We start from the raw sequence: 15,714 nt of genomic DNA on the forward strand, positions 1-15,714 counted from the left end.
ATGACCTAGAATGAAAACTCTGACTAGCATTCAGATGCAGCTGACTGAACCTGCAAGCACTTGGGGGGCTGTGTCGCAGGTGGCATCAATGCACATGGGAGATGGCACCGCTTGGGTTGCACTTTGCAAAAACCATGTCCAAATCCCAATCTGCAGCATAAACCGCTGATCAATGTGAGTAAAATGGTTGCCTACAAGTAATTAGGTGGAGTCAGGCTGCTCCCTTGATGGTGTTCCATGTCTGTTGGCTTCCAGCAGCAATCCTAAACCACGCGAGCCAGATTCATTGATGGTGCACTTGGCGACAGGCTCAGTGGGGCCTTCACGATTCTTGTAGTCACACAACACAAAGTACCTTTCAAGACTGTGGTAGCACTCTTGCACCTGAGGCATCAGGTGTTGTGTTGAAGCCCCACTCCTGAGGTTAGAGCCCTTAATGTAGACTGACACTCCCAGTGCAGTAGTAACTCCGCAATGTCTGGGCTGCCAGCTGAGGTGTTATACACTGTCCTCACAGGTGGACCCAGAAGGTCCCATGGTACAATTGTGAAGAAGAACAGGGGCGTTCTCCCCAGTCGCCTGGCCGATATTTATCCCTTAATCAACATCAGTAAAACATCACGATTACATGCTGTTTGTGGTTGATAGGTGTATGCAAATCAGCTACCGGATTACAACAGTGACTACAATTCAAAAAATAATTTGTTGGCTCTGCTTTGGGATGTCCTGAGCTCGTGAAAGGGGCTATATGAATACAAGTCTCCCTTTCCTTTCTGTCATTATTTATGCTATCACCAGACCCAGCCATAACTGTTTATTCATTCTCCGACATTTACATAGTAAAATATATTGACCAGGAAAGAAATGGCAATGATACAATCACCTGTGAATGTAGGGGGAAAGTATCTGCAGTAAACAAGATGGAAGCTTGTTGCTGTAAGAAACCTACAACAGGCTAATAATTTGTACTAATTTCTGGGAATACGCAGATCAATAGAGGCTGGCAGTACCTCTATGTGTACCACCCGCTGCCAAAAAAATCTACCTCTGTAGAAAGGCCAGGTGGGCCTCCCAGTTAACAAAACAGTACAAAATACCTTGTATTAGAACAGCAAGTGCCTTCAGGTTAAAGACTAAATTCCCTGAAACAGCTGTTTGGATTTCACTTCCAGTCTGCCAAGTATTCCAAAAAGGACTATCAACTGGAAACTCAATATTTACTTTTCATAATATATTCCGAAATGTTCAATGTATTGCTTTATGGCACGTTACTAACCCCCCCTGTGGTTGACCAGCTACGTAAACCTCAGTTAAACAGCACTGCTCACAAGCTGAGACGGAGTGGATCCAATTTTGGGAACAGAGGAACAGGACCATTCAGCCCATCAAACTGTTCCTCCTTTCAATGTGATCATGGCTGCTCTACATCGTAACTCCTCCCACCTGACTTGGGATGTGGGATCAAGCTCCAAACCAAGCAATTAATGTTCCTGAGCAATCGCAAAGGATTTAGAACATTTTAGGGGGGCAGCATCCGTGTTTTACCCTCGGTACCATGGATAGCATTCTTGCCTCTGAATTGAAAAGTTGTGCATTCAAGTCTCATAGAATCCTCTGGTTGGCAGCAGTGAGGGAGTGCCACACTGTGAGAATTGCTTTCTCTGAGATGAAACATTAACCTGAGTTCTGGACTGCCCTCTCAGGGACTGGGCCAGACGTAAAAACACCTCAGACAATATTTTGAAGAAGAGTCATGATGTCCTGGCCGACATTTATCTCTCACTCAACATCAGATTATTTGGTTCTTATGACAATGCGGTTCGTCAAACCTTGTTGTGGGCAAACTGGCTGCCACATTTTGTATATTACAACAGTGACCACACTTCAAAGTTGCCTCTTTGGTTGTCAAGTGTGAGGGTCATCCTGAAGTTATGCAAGGCGCTTTATAATTGCAAGTTCTTTCTTTGAGAGAAATTCCTACACCCGTTCTCAGTCTGGGCCAATCTCCTCCAATCCTGTTCCTTACCAAAGGATTTAATTGACATACCTTTTGCATTACATGCTCCACTACCTCCTTTAATTTATCCATCCAGTATCTGTCAAACTCAGAACACTCAGGTAAAAATAAATTGAAATTCATTAGACTTGGGAGTGATTTTGATTGAATCCAATTTGGGGTCTCAGTCAGAAAAAAGCAGAGAGGACATTCTTTATTTTCTCATCTTCTTTCATCTGCTCAAATTATTGCCTCATGTTGTGATGCGTTTCCATGGGGATGCCTTCAGGTACGTCACCAGCGATGCGACCGTGGCCAGTGAAGGTTGGGATGGGGAAAGTCTGGCTCTTGCAGAAGCAGCCACAGTCATGATGGGTTAAATGGTCTCCTTCTTTGCTGTAACCATGCTATAATTCTAAGTATCACTGTCAACCCTGATTCTGTCCTCACCCAATGTGAGGGAAGGGAAATCTCTTCATTCCTCTATTTCGGACCTCTTCTGCACTCCCAATTTCCATCTGTCTTAGCCCTAAACTCTGGAATTCCCTCCTTAATCCGGTCTGCCTTCAATCTACCTTTAATAAGGACACAGGGAATCAACACTGAATAAAGTAAGAATAAAGTTTTATTTACATAAACAATATATACACTACCCAATAGATCCCGACTGGGCTCCTCTCTGGTCAGTGCCTTACTGGCGACCGTATATACAGTGGTTAATTGAGATATCCCGTTCTAGCAGGGGAGCTCATACTCCATAAGGAGCACGGGAAAGACAAGAATTTCCACCCTGTAGATCCTGTGCGGGATATCACACTACATTTTTGGACATATGTCCTAAAAACCTCCTTGTGTTGTTTGGTTTGTTTGTTAATGCTCATGTGAAGTTCCTTGGTGCATTTTGGTGCTTAATGGTGCCACATAAAATGCCAGTTGTTGTTGCAGTAATCAGAAGTCCCAGTAACTGCACACCCCACTGACATAATTTGCAGAAGCCCCCCCCGCCCACTTTCTCCCAGTCTCCCAGTACTGTAGACATTGGCTGTCTTGGTGGGCACAGTCTGGGTGGATCGCACTGTCATGTACAGCTGTAGGGCCCAACCATGTGTGCATCTTCTCCATAGCCATTCCCATAGTATAGGTCACTAGGGGTCAGACGTCCTACAATAGCCCTGGGGCTTGTGGGGATGGGAGGTGGATGGTGGTGGTGGAGGGCAGGGGGCGGGGCTTTGGGATGAGTGACTCCAGGTTTTGAGGCGCAAGAAAGAGAAAAGACTTTCTCACCTTTGGTTTTGAAGGCAAAGTTACAATAGTTGCAGACGTATGGCCGGAGGTCGGTGTGTGTGCGAATGTGTTTCTTCAGCATGCTGGGTTTCTTGCAGCGAATTCCACATTCCTCGCACACATACTTTCCCCTTCCCCGCCCTCGCACATAAACATAATCTTCGTTGGACTTATACCTACAAAAAAATATACAAAAACAAAAGAGTTAATGAACCTTTGTGAGAAAACTCAAAAGAGGCTAGTGGCAGGTGTTGGGAGAGAGAGGGCAGGAGGTCGGAAACAAGGCACACATCGGAGGTTCGGAGTCTTCAAAAAGTATCACCCTGTCAAGGGTGACGATTGCTAAAGTAAGACTGTGATGGATATAAAAGAAAATTTGATGCATATGGTACAGCGATGACAATTAAAATGGTAGGCTGGTAAGGACCCAGTCCTGAATTGCACTGGCACTATATTGGTATTGTTAAGTCCATTTAAAATAAAAAATAAAAGCCGTATATTTCCAGCTGACAGAAGCGACCAATGTAAACCCTGGTAGGACTTTCTTTCCTCCCTGTAGTGTTTCACGTGTTAAGCAGTTAAAACAGCATTTATATAACAATTTTTCATGACCATCGAAAGTCTCAAATGTTTTACAGCTAATGAAGTTCTTTTCCAACTGTAGCCACTGTTGTAATGTAGGCGAGGTAGCATCCAATTTGCACACAGAAAACTTCTACAAACATTCAGTTGATAAGGGTGCGATTGTCTGTTTTTCTGATGGTGATTAAAGGATAAGTTTTTTAAAATAAATTTAGAGTCGAAAATCAGACCAAAAGACCATAAGTCATAGGAGCAGAATAGGCCAGTTGGCCATCGAGTCTGCTCCGCCATTCAATCTGGCTGATATTTTTCTCATCCCCATTCTCTTGCCTTCTCCCCATAACCCCTGACCCCTTATTAATCAAGAATCTATCTATCTCTGTCTTCAAGACGCTCAGTGATTTGGTCTCCACAGCCGTCTGTGGCAAGTAGTTCCACAGATTCACCACCCTTTGCTGAAGAAATTCCTCCTCATCTCTGTTTTAAAGGATCACCCATCAGTCTGAAGTTGTGCCCTCTGGTTCTAGTTTTCCATACAAGTGGAAACATCCTCTCCATATCCACTCTATCCAGGCCTTGCAGTATTCTGTAAGTTTCAATATGATCCCCCCTCATCCTTCTAAACTCCAACGAGTACAGACCCAGAGTTCTCAACCGTTCCTCATAATACTGAGGCCACACAGTGCCCTGCCAGTTGGCAGTGCCACCTGGGCATCTTGGAAAGTGGCACTGCCAGGGTGCCAGGCTGGCACTGACAGAGTGCCAGGCTGGCACCAGCAATGCCAGAATACCACCCTGCCCAAAGAGCATGCAGCTCGGGGCCTCAAAACCCCTTGGAGACCCCCACGAGTGCCGTTCCATCTGGGCCCCGTTTTGTGGGGTCCTCTACCAAACAGCACACGCCGAGGTCTCTCAGGCGAAGGGATAGTATCACAAAGACTCAGGTACCTCGGGAATCTGGATATTAGAGTAAGGCTTACTATCTCGCTCTAATATGCATATTTGCCAAAAGTGATCCCGCCCATTGTGGGCAGGAGCAACATTGTAACATTTCACAAGATTGTGTTGAATCTCGCAAGCATTACGAGCTAGATAGTTTCTGGGAGCGGGGTCTCCCGGCTTTCAACGGCCAGTGTGCCTCGGCAAGCTGCTTTACTGGCGCAATGTGGTCAGAGGATAGTGCCCCTTAATCCACTGCTCACCAAGTAACAAGAACAAATCTGCCCTCTTTGTTCGCCTTCATATTCGCAAACTTTGATCAAATCATCCATTAACCTTCTAATTGCCAGGGAGTATATCTCTAGTTTGTGTATTCTCACCTTGTTATTGAACCTTTGGGATCTAGTTATCACTCTGTAAATCTATGCCATTTTCCCTTCAACGCCAATGTATCGAAGGGTAGCATGGTACCACAGTGGTTAGCACTGTTACTTCACAGTGCCAGTGATGTGGGTTCGAATCCCAGCTTGCGTCACTGTCTATGCGGAGCCTGCACGTTCTCCCTGTGTCTCCATGGGTTTCCTCCGGGTGCTTCGGTTTCCTCCCACAAGTCCCGAAAGACATGCTTGTTAGGTGAATTGGGCATTATGAATTCTCCCTCTGTGTACCCAAACAGACGCCGGAATGTGGCGACTAGGGGATTTCACAATAACTTCATTGCAGTGTTAATGTAAGCCTACTTATGACACAAATAAAGGTTATTATTATTATTAATTATTATTATTATTATCGTCCTTTCTAGCTGCCGGAACTGCTCCAGGTGTGGTTTCATTGGGGTTTGTGTAGCTGAAGAACAACTTCTACCCTCTTGTATTCTCATCCCCTTGAGGTAAAGGCCTGCCTTCCAATATTTTCAGACATTTTCTGTCCTTTATCATTTTCTGTGTGCCTCGACTCCCCCCAAGTCTCTTTGAACCTCTATTTCAATGAGCTTTTTTATCATTTAGAAAGTACCATGCTTCATTATTTTAGGTTCAAAGTTTGCCTCATATTTGCCTAGATTCAACTCTATTTGCCAAAGATTTTCCCATTCACTTGATCTGTTAATATCTTAGTAACGTTATGCTTCCATCTACACTGCTTATAGTGCTGCCGTTCTTTGTGCATTCTGCAAACATGGATAAGTTTTCTAATTTACCATCTAACGCAGATCATTGTAGGATATTTCCAGTCACATCCTGCTGCCTAGAGGACATGCTCCACTCTGTCTCCTACTGTTCAGCCAATTTCCTAAACATGTCAATAAAACAGCCACATCCTACATACCCCCACATCCATTACCCACATGCACACCTCTCACCCACCCACTCCACACACCCACACTCTACACACCCACACTCCACACTCTCTGCACACCCACACTCTACACACCCACACTCTACATCCACACACTCCACACTCGTTCCACACACATCTCTCACCCCACACCACCCACTGGAAAACTGACCAACTCAGTGTTTAGTGTATCGTGTTATGTCATCCAAATATTGCAGTGGGATAGCGCATGGCAGTAATTTAGCAGGCCCTGAACGAACATGTCAGACACTAAATCACCTTATGATCTGGGTGTTGAAAATGACATAACTCTGGCTGCGAATGATGGGCTCGCTGGCAGCTCGATTAAGTTATGTTTGGCTGGACGCAAGGCATTCCGCCCAGATGCCGTTGTTTTCATCAGAGTTTATTTTGAGTTTATTCATCTCATAAATGTTTACAAGTCCTCGTAGATGAAAAAATAATTTTGTTTGTGCAGATTTTGCTCCCCTGCTGGTACCGCATCATGGACCCACACACCGGATGGCTAGCAGATGGTAGGGCCACACTGTGGACACATTTCTCCCTCCCCCACCAGAAAAATATTAGTTGGTGAGGGAGGAGTTTAAACAAACCTGGGGCTTTCTACTCAAACAGCCTGCAGTGCAAACAGAAGCACTGCCTGTGAAACCAGTGAATGCTTCCCCTGAAACATTTCCCTTTCTCTTTGGGCTTTGAGCCAGTACTCTTCGGTGTGGCCGTAAGTACAAAACTCTTTCTTGAATGCGATCTTACCGCTCACAAGGGCAACAGATGCAACCATGAAGCTATTTTCTCTCGGGTTACAGTTCTAATATTTTCATATCATTTGCATCAGGCAAACAAACGCAATGACATAAGGTTCTTTATTTGAGCTCTGGGCTGTACAAAGGGGGTTTACAGTACTGCACACCATCTGTATCTGTGCTCTGCTTTTGAGTCAGCAAATTAGATATGCATCGGTAGACAGTGAGTGTTCTAACTGGCAACAGAGTGAGCATTGTCAACTGAGCTCCAAGCATTTTTAACATATTTCACCCTGAACTGTTTTCTGAGGCGCTCCTGACCTATGTTAAAGAGATTTTTTTTGTATGGGTCTATATTTCTTTCATTCGCTATTGGGATGTGTGCGTCGCTGGCTAGGCCAGCCTTTATTGACCTTGAGAAGGTTATGGTGACCTATCTTCTTGGACCGTTGTAGTCCATGTGGTGTAGGTACACCCATAGTGCGGTCAGGGAGGGAATTCCAGCATTTTTACTCAGCAACAGTAAAAGGGTGGTGACATAGTCCCAAGCCGGGATGGCATGTAGCTTGCAGGGAAACTTGCAGGTGGTGGTGTTCCCAAGCATCTGCTGCCCTTTTCTTTCTTGGTGGTAGGGGTTGTGAGTTTGGAAAGAGCCAGGAGAGTACATGCGTGGTAGTATTTATAGAATTTATGGGAAGGGGAGGCCTGTGAGATGAGATTAAGTAACTTGTTTCTTGTTTATGCAAACTCATAAATTTGCCGATGTTGTTTGCCCTTTCAACCCTTCCTTCTGAAAATATCATGACAGGCCCGCAGGCACCTATAATCATGTTCTACCTTGCCTATCGTTCACAAGAAGAGTCCATGCAATTTGTTCGCAGGCCGATCAATTATGCATCTAATTGACCCAAAGCACTTTTGATAACTGAACTATCGGTAGAGGGGGTGGGGCCAACTGTTATTCATCTGTTTCAATGGACCAATCACGTTGGGCGGTGGGGAGTTTCAGAGCATCACCTTGTTTCTGCCCGTGATACTCTGCTCGACAGTCATCACAAATGATTGTTTGTCGAGAGTAAGGCAACACGTAAGACCATGAAAAGGGTTAATGTCATTGAGAAAAGCATGATCCCATCAATAGTGATGAAGTGGATGATCAGTCAATCTGTTCTTGCTGCTGGTGAGGGGAGAATGTTGGGCCAGAACAAGTTTATTCTCTTCTTCAGTAAACAGCCACTGGTACAGATTGACGAGGTCCAAGCTTAATGTATCATCCAAACAATTGTAATTCCAATAATTGATTGCTCTTTGAATATTGCACTGGAATTCCAGTATTGTTTCTGTACTGAAGCTCTCAAGGTGCTGAGAGGGCAGAGTGCCACAAACTGGACCAAATTGACACCACCAACAGATAAAATGAGGCTGAAATGTTCATATTAAAACAAAGCTGATTCTTCCTTTCCTTTTCCTGGAGACACCAGGGGCGGGATTCTTCGACCCCCCGGCGGGTCGGAGAATCGCTGGGGGGCGGCGTAAGTCCCACCTGACTGCCCGCCGATATTCTCCGACCCGCCAAAAATCCCGTCGACGTGAATAGCACCGCGCACCTCGGAGAATGTTGAGGACCGGCACGACGCAATGGGCCCTGGGGCCGCCCCAATACTCCGGGCGGGATGAGCCGAAGTCAAACCAAACCACCTAAATCAAACCATCTATTTAACGGAGTTAACCAGTCAAGCCGGCCAGTGCGGAGGTAGGGGTCGGCGCGGGGTGGCTGCCGGACAAGAGACGGCACGGCCGCAGGTGGTGGTGGGGGGGTCGCAGGGGCCGTTGGAGTGTGTGTGCCGGGGGCGGGGGAGGGGGAGAGCTGGGGGGAGGGGCTTGTGAGGAGGGGGGGAAGGGCTGGGGGTGAGGGGCTGGGGGTGAGGGGCTGGGGGAGAAGGGGCTGGGGAGGAGGGGGGGTTTGGGGAGGGTGCGTACTGGGGGAGGGGGGTGGGTTGGGGAGTTTGCGTGCCGGGGTGGAGAGGGGGGCGCCGGGGAGGGCCAGTGATGGAGAGGGTGTGTGCCGGAGAGGAGGGGTGGGGTGGTGTGGGGGGGGGGGGGGGGGGTCAGGGAGGGCAAGTGATGGAGAGGGTGCGTGCCGAGGAGGAGAGGGGGTGGGCCGGGAAGGGCGAGCAATGGAGAGGGTGCTTGCCGGGCAGGAGGGGTGGGTGGGTTTGGGGACGGTGCGTACCGGGGAGGAGAGGGGGGGGTTTGGGGACGGTGCGTGCCGGGGAGGAGGGGGGGTTTGGGGACGGTGCGTGCCGGGGAGGAGGGGGGGGGTGGTTTGGGGACGGTGCGTGCTGGGGAGGAGGGAGGGGGGGTTTGGGGACGGTGCGTGCCGGGGAGGAGGGGGGGGGGGGGGTTTGGGGACGGTGCGTGCTGGGGAGGAGGGAGGGTGGGTTTGGGGACAGTGCGTGCCGGGGAGGGCGACGGGTGTCTGCCTGGCCATGTGCCAGCTGGCAACAGTGGCTACCATGCAGCCCATGGCACCTGCCGGGCCGGGGGGGGGGGTTATGGGCAATGATGATATGGCGTCTATCCCCCCACCCCCACCCCCTGCTGGCCGTTATGTTTGGTGATCAGCCAGCGATATTGGCCGCCGTGGCGGGAGCTGCACTTCTACATGTTGCCCTGGGGGAGCTGGAGCAGGAGTGTGCCGCAGGGAGGCAGGTGGCAGCCGCCCAGGCTGGACGGCCACCCGCACGACAGGACAAGGAGGAGGAGGAAGTGTGGTGGTGCCACGGTGATGGAGACGCCCGATGTAGCCCCGTGTGTACCGGCCCCGCTTGTCGTACCAGGACCTCACGGACCGGGCATGCAGGAGGGGACTCTGGATGAGCCGGGAAACCATCGCCCATCTCTGCCACTTGATGGCACATCTGGCACTGCGTGGCACTGGGTGAGGACACCCTCTCCCTGTGGCCGTCAAGGTATGGTGACCCTGAATGTTAATGCCACGCGGTCATTCTAGGCAGCGAGTGGGGACCTGTCCGGCATCTCGTAGGCGTTGGTGCACCGGTGCATCTGTGCCGTGACGGACACCCTGTACGCTACATCCAGTTCTCTGTGGACCGGGCCAGCCAGGATGCCCAGGCTTCGCTGCTCTGGTCAGGATGCCCATCGTCCAGGGGGCGATCGAAGGGATGCACGTCGCTGTGCGGCCACCTGCGGATAATAGGGCCCTGTTCACGAATAGGAAGGGGACCTATTCTATGAACGTGCAGGTGGTCTGTGACTACTGTATGAGGAGTCTGCACGTCATCGCCTGGTACCTGGGCAGTGTACATGACTCATTCGTATTGGCGCAATCTTTCATCCCCACCGTGTTCGAGGGACGCCCCCTACCCCGGCTGAGGGGCTGGTTGCTGGGCGACAGGAGTTGCCCGTTGCGGTTGTGGCTGATGAGGCCTATACGGAGGCCACAGACTGACGTGGAGAACCGCTACAACGATGCCCATGCAGCGACCAGGGGTGTGATAGAGAGGTGCTTTGGGCTGCTGAAGACACGCTTCAGGTGCCTGGGCCGCTCTGGAGGGGCCCTCCAGTACCCGTCAGATAGGGTCTGCCGCATTGTTGTGGTCTGCTGCGTCCTGCACAACATAGTCCAACAGAGGGGCGATGTGCTGCAGGCAGAAAAGGGGCAAGGGGAGGAGCAGCAAGATGAGGCTCAGGCCTCCCCAGATGAGGAGGATGGGGCAATGGTCAGGACAGAAGGGCTGGACATAGACGGGAGGCTGCCCACCATTATCGACTGGGCCACGGGCACGGGACAGGCCGATAGCCGCCCGGTTCACGGGCTGGGGGGGCGTGGGAATCGCCGAGTATGGGCACAGACTGCACACCACGGCACCAGCCGACCACCCTCACCCCACCCACCCAACATCAACCACCCTCACCACCCCTCCATTGTACATCCACCTGCGGCACAACGGGCTGGGCTCACACAGTCGCCGGTGGAAGCGTGTCTATTGGAGGCCCTGGAGGATGATGACAACTCGCTCTGCGATGAGCTCTGGGCTCTACATTGTTGGACAATGTGTGACACATGGACACAGTACCACCCTCCACCCGGACCATCCCTGCATGCGGCCGTGACACTGCAGCGCACGGTCCCGTCGTCTGCCCAGGGGGGTGGCAGGGGCGACCCGGGGGGGGGAGGGGGGGGGAGCACACTCACCTGAGGCCGATGTTCTATCACCCCTCATACACACACTGGCACTCACCTCACACCACTCCCCCGCACGCTCGGACAGAGCACAAAGGCAGCTTCTGTTGGTGTGAAAGTGATTGTAATAACAAACAGTTCATACACGTGCCCTAGCCCCAGAACTATATGTGCCCTGCACCCATGCTAACTTACTCAGTGTCTAATATTTTGGCCTTACGGGCCCTATGACTACGTCTGGGTGGTTCCCCAGACGGTACAGCAGAACTGGAGGTGGAGTGCCCTGTGATTAGGGACCCTGTGACGGCCGTTTCCTGGGGCAGCCCGGCCTGGATGGGCCAGGCTGCGGCTCGGGCAACTGGGATGGCAAGCTGCCAGCCTGTCCTGCCTGTTGCCCACCAGATGCACCTGGGACGGAGGGGAGGGGGGGGAGTCCGAGGTGTCGCGGTGTTCCGGGACCTCCCCCACAGGGGGACCCAGAACAAGCCCCAACACCTCCTCCTCCTTCGGGGTGTCCGATGGCCCCGGGCCTCTACATGTGTTGGGGATGTGAACGGACCCAATGGGGGTATATGGGGGAAGGGGTATATGGGGAAGGGGTATATGGGGGAAGGGGGGATATGGGGGAAGGGGAGTTATGGGGGAAGGGGAGATATGGGGGAACAGAGAATATGAAGGAAGTGGAATATGGGGGAAGGGGGGTATGGGGGGAGGGGGAGATGGGGGAAGGGGGGGATATGGGGGAAGGGGGAGATGGGGGAAGGGGGGATATGGGGGAAGGGGGATATGGGGGAAGGGGGATATGGGGAAGGTGGGATATGGGGGAAGGGGGAGATGGGGGAAGGGGGAATATGGGGGATTCATGGAGAATCCCACCCCAGTTTTATACAACCTCCGAGTGGAGAGGCTGGGTGACGGATGATTTCCAAGGTGTATAGAACTGCCCACTGAATACAGTCTTTTTGAAATGTGAGAAGATTTGTCTTTAATTTTTCTTCAATTCCCACAGGGAAGCAGTTGGGGAGAAGTGTGGAGAAGGATAACAATAATAATAATCTTTATTGTCACAAGCAGGATTACATCAACACTGCAATGAAGTTACTGTGAAAAGCCCCTAGTCGCCACATTCCGGCGCCTGTTCGGGTACACTGAGGGAGAATTCAGCATGTCCAAATTACCTAACACCACATCTTTCGGGACTTGTGGAAGGAAACTGGCGCGCCTGGACGAAACACATTCAAACAAAGGGAGAACGTGCAGACTCCACACAGACAGCGACCCAAGCCGGGAATCGAACCTGGGTCCCTGGCACTGTGAAGCACCGCTGCTAACCATTGTGCGACTGGAACAGGCATGATTCAGCATTACACCATTCTTCTGTGCTGCATACCGGTGCCAGAGGACTGTCCAAAATCACAATGCTAACTGAGTGACATTCACCTGGGATGATTACATTAAGTACTTGCCTGGGCTACAATCTCAAACCTAATTAAAACTTATACCAATGACTAAATATTCTGCATCTTGTAAAATCTTGACTGGGCAGCAGAGATCCACGCTTGATTAGTGCCAAGTGCAGATCTCAAGCCTGTTAGCTGGTGACAGTGTTGCACACAATCATTTACAATCTACATGCTCAGGGCTGCATTTTTCTTCTTCATTGAACTGCACAGCCTCTAACCTTAGAGCAATGTTTCATCCTGTATGTGAGCTTATGTTTTCATTTCAATTTACAATCACCTTCCTTCTCCTGCAAAATAATTACACGCTGTGAATGAATGTGATGTTTCTGCCAGCCCCAGTCTGGTGGCAGGGTGTTTTGAGGGCCATTGGCCCTCAAGCAGTATGAGAAAACACAGATTATTCTCGCTTAGACACTTGCTGTGTGGAATCTCACAGACACCTGAAATGACAACTTGCAGCGATGTAACTAAAGGTTCAACTCTCATACACTGGGTGGCAGGATTCACATCTCATCTCATCTCATCACGGTGACATGGGTTTCACAACAGTTATTGTAGAGTATCCTGTGTTAAGCTATCCAGCTGATTGAACATGTCACCTGCTTCCTAGAGTGTCTTGTACAATTGTATTTACTGTCCATGAGGCAGTCTCCTCTATGTTGGGGAGACCACAGGCAGGTGAAATGATCATTTTGACGAATATCTCCATTTGGTACCCAAGTGTGACATTGAGCTGCTGGTCACTTAAATCTCCATCCACTTCCCACCCGAACCTCTCTGTCCTTGGGCCTACAACAGGGCTCTGGCCTCATTTATAAATTTAACAACTTTGTATTGTGACTATCTGTCCATTTACATAGAAAGTAGATACTGGTATGGTTCTGCTATTTCTACGTACACCTCCTCTCGTTCCATCTTTCATTTCCTTATTTGCCCTCATACCAACACCTCTTGCTTTATCCCATAATCTGTTGTCATCTAATCATTGCTGTTCTCCACTCTACCATAGACCTTTCCTTTGAGTCTTTCCTTCTCCCCCCTATATTTTCCCTCTGTCTGTACTTATTTAAAAATTGTTTAATCTCTAATTCTTCGAGTTCTGTTGAAACGTCATTGATCTGAAATGTTAAATCCGTTTCTCTCTCTACAAATGCTGCCTCATTTGCACAGGGTTTGCAGAATTATCTGGTTTTATTTCAGATTTCCAGCATCTGCGGTATTTTTCTTCGTCCTGACCAGAAGTCCACACGCAGACGTCCTCAGAATGACTGTGAACAGGAAGCTCAACAAATAATTTTCACCCAATTTGCTGAGTACGAAAACCATGGGATTAGCAGAATATTACTTTTAACCCCTGTTCAATGTTTGTCTTCACTGAATTCAATAAATTGGGTGCTGATCCTGCAAATGTACTGATGGGTAGCTCAGGTTAAAATGACCCCGAGTGCCCAATCCATACTGTCATGCAAAATGATCACAGCTAACAAACTCTATACATGCTTATTTTTAAAACAGTGTTGGCACATTGATTTAGCACATTGATACTGTAACAGATTTGGGAGGAAATGGTGTCATATTGGCAATCGCATGAGACTAATTATTCAGAGGCCCAAATAAATAGAAACATAGAAACTAGGAGCAGGAATATGCCATTTTGGCCCTTTGATCCTGCTCCGCACTTGAATATGTTCATGGCTGATCCTCTGGGCGAGATTCTCTGGCCTCCCGCCATTCACTAGCGGTGGGATTTCCCACCAAATCCACCCCATGCCCCCAGGAAACCCGCCATGGGGGAGTGCGCCGTTGATGGGACCGGATAATCCCGCCAGTGTGAACAGACAGAAAATCTCGTCATCTAGCTCAATGCCTTATTCCTGCTTTCACCCCATACCCTTTGATGCCATTAAAATATTAAATCATTGATTTCTTTCTTGAATACATTCAGTGACTTTGCCACCACGGCCTCCTCTGGTAGAGAATTGCACAGGTTCGTTACCCTTTGAGTGAAGAAACTCTTCCTCATCTCAGTTCTAAATGGTCTGTCCTGTATCCTGAAACTGTGGCTGGGATTCACTTTCCGGTCACAGCAACTGGATTCTCCGCTCCTGCTGCAGTGAAGGGGAGATTCAGTCCTCGCTAGCAATGGGAATGGGGCGGACTCGCAACAGTGAATCCCAGCCTGTGTCCCTGGTTCTAGATTCCTTAACCAGGGAAAACATCCTCTCAGCATCTAATCTGTCAAACCCTTTTGGAATTTTCTATATTTCAATCAGATCTCCTCTCATCCTTCTAAACTCCTTCTAAAAGGTTTTATGGAGTCAGTAAGGGAATCTGTATTCACTAGTGCCATGACCAGTCCTAGTGGTAGGGGGCCAGAGATATAAGGTGATGATTAATAAATCCAATCAGGAATTCAGGGAAACCTCTTTATCCAGAGTGGTGAGGTTGTGGAACCTGCTACTGCTGGGAATTCAGGTGAAGGGGAAGCTGGGTAAACACGAGGGAGAAATTTGGAAGGATACATGCTGGTGGGATTTGATATTAGGAGGGGTTGGAAGAGGCTTGAGTGGAATATTAGCACCGGCGTGGACCTGTTAGGTGAACTGACCTATTTCTGTGCTCTAAATACTTTCAAAGGTGTTCCACCAATGGCAGTGAACCTCGCTGTCATGGCCTACTAGTAGGAAGCATGAACCATGGGGACTGATGGTGTTGGTGGAATTGGTTCTCCCCCAAGAGTTGCTCCCTTCAGGCGAGGGAGAGAGAAAAGAACGGAAAAGAAAAATAGACATCAGCTCAACATATCTGTATATTCCAATAAATATGGTAGTTGTAAGGCCTGCTGCCCGATATGCCGTTGGGAGTCACCACATGGTGCGCCTGTAACTGTGGAATGCTTTTAAATAAACTCTCACTGTAAGCCCATCTGCAAGTAATCATTTCCCATCCAAAGACTATGCACTTTAAAGAAAAAGTACTTACACTGCTCACAACAAATTCAACATGGTCTTTAGAACAACAATCTTGCCAGCAATTAATAAAGGTTCCCTTGTGGAAGCCAGCTCAGTACTTCCATTCTGTGCTCCTCAGTTACACTACGGCCCCAGCAGAACCCCCTGTGATTACACAGACTCGGAGCCAAAG

The 15,714-nt window shown here is 49.2% G+C and overlaps 1 protein-coding gene and 1 long non-coding RNA gene across 11 annotated transcripts in view; one reads left to right on the top strand and one right to left on the bottom strand.

The window, feature by feature from the left end:
* LOC119967034 (transcription factor HIVEP3) overlaps positions 1 to 15,714 on the bottom strand; it is a 537,108-nt gene that overhangs the window by 35,370 nt on the left and 486,024 nt on the right. For all 9 annotated transcript variants that reach the window (XM_038799062.1, XM_038799046.1, XM_038799055.1 and 6 more), the window contains one exon: positions 3,281 to 3,456. In XM_038799062.1, the coding sequence (XP_038654990.1) occupies positions 3,281 to 3,456 (176 nt within the window). The remainder of the gene's footprint in view (positions 1 to 3,280; positions 3,457 to 15,714) is intronic.
* Positions 6,757 to 15,495, top strand: LOC119967072. Of its 2 annotated transcripts, none has more exons than XR_005460912.1 (2): positions 6,757 to 6,875; positions 12,182 to 15,495. It is a non-coding gene; the product is annotated as an uncharacterized LOC119967072 (long non-coding RNA). The 2 variants fall into 2 exon arrangements; XR_005460915.1 differs by having other exon boundaries at positions 6,772 to 6,875; positions 13,771 to 15,495.

The sequence above is a fragment of the Scyliorhinus canicula genome, chromosome 1, assembly GCF_902713615.1.
Source record: "Scyliorhinus canicula chromosome 1, sScyCan1.1, whole genome shotgun sequence".
In the NCBI taxonomy this organism is placed as follows: Eukaryota; Metazoa; Chordata; class Chondrichthyes; order Carcharhiniformes; family Scyliorhinidae; genus Scyliorhinus; species Scyliorhinus canicula.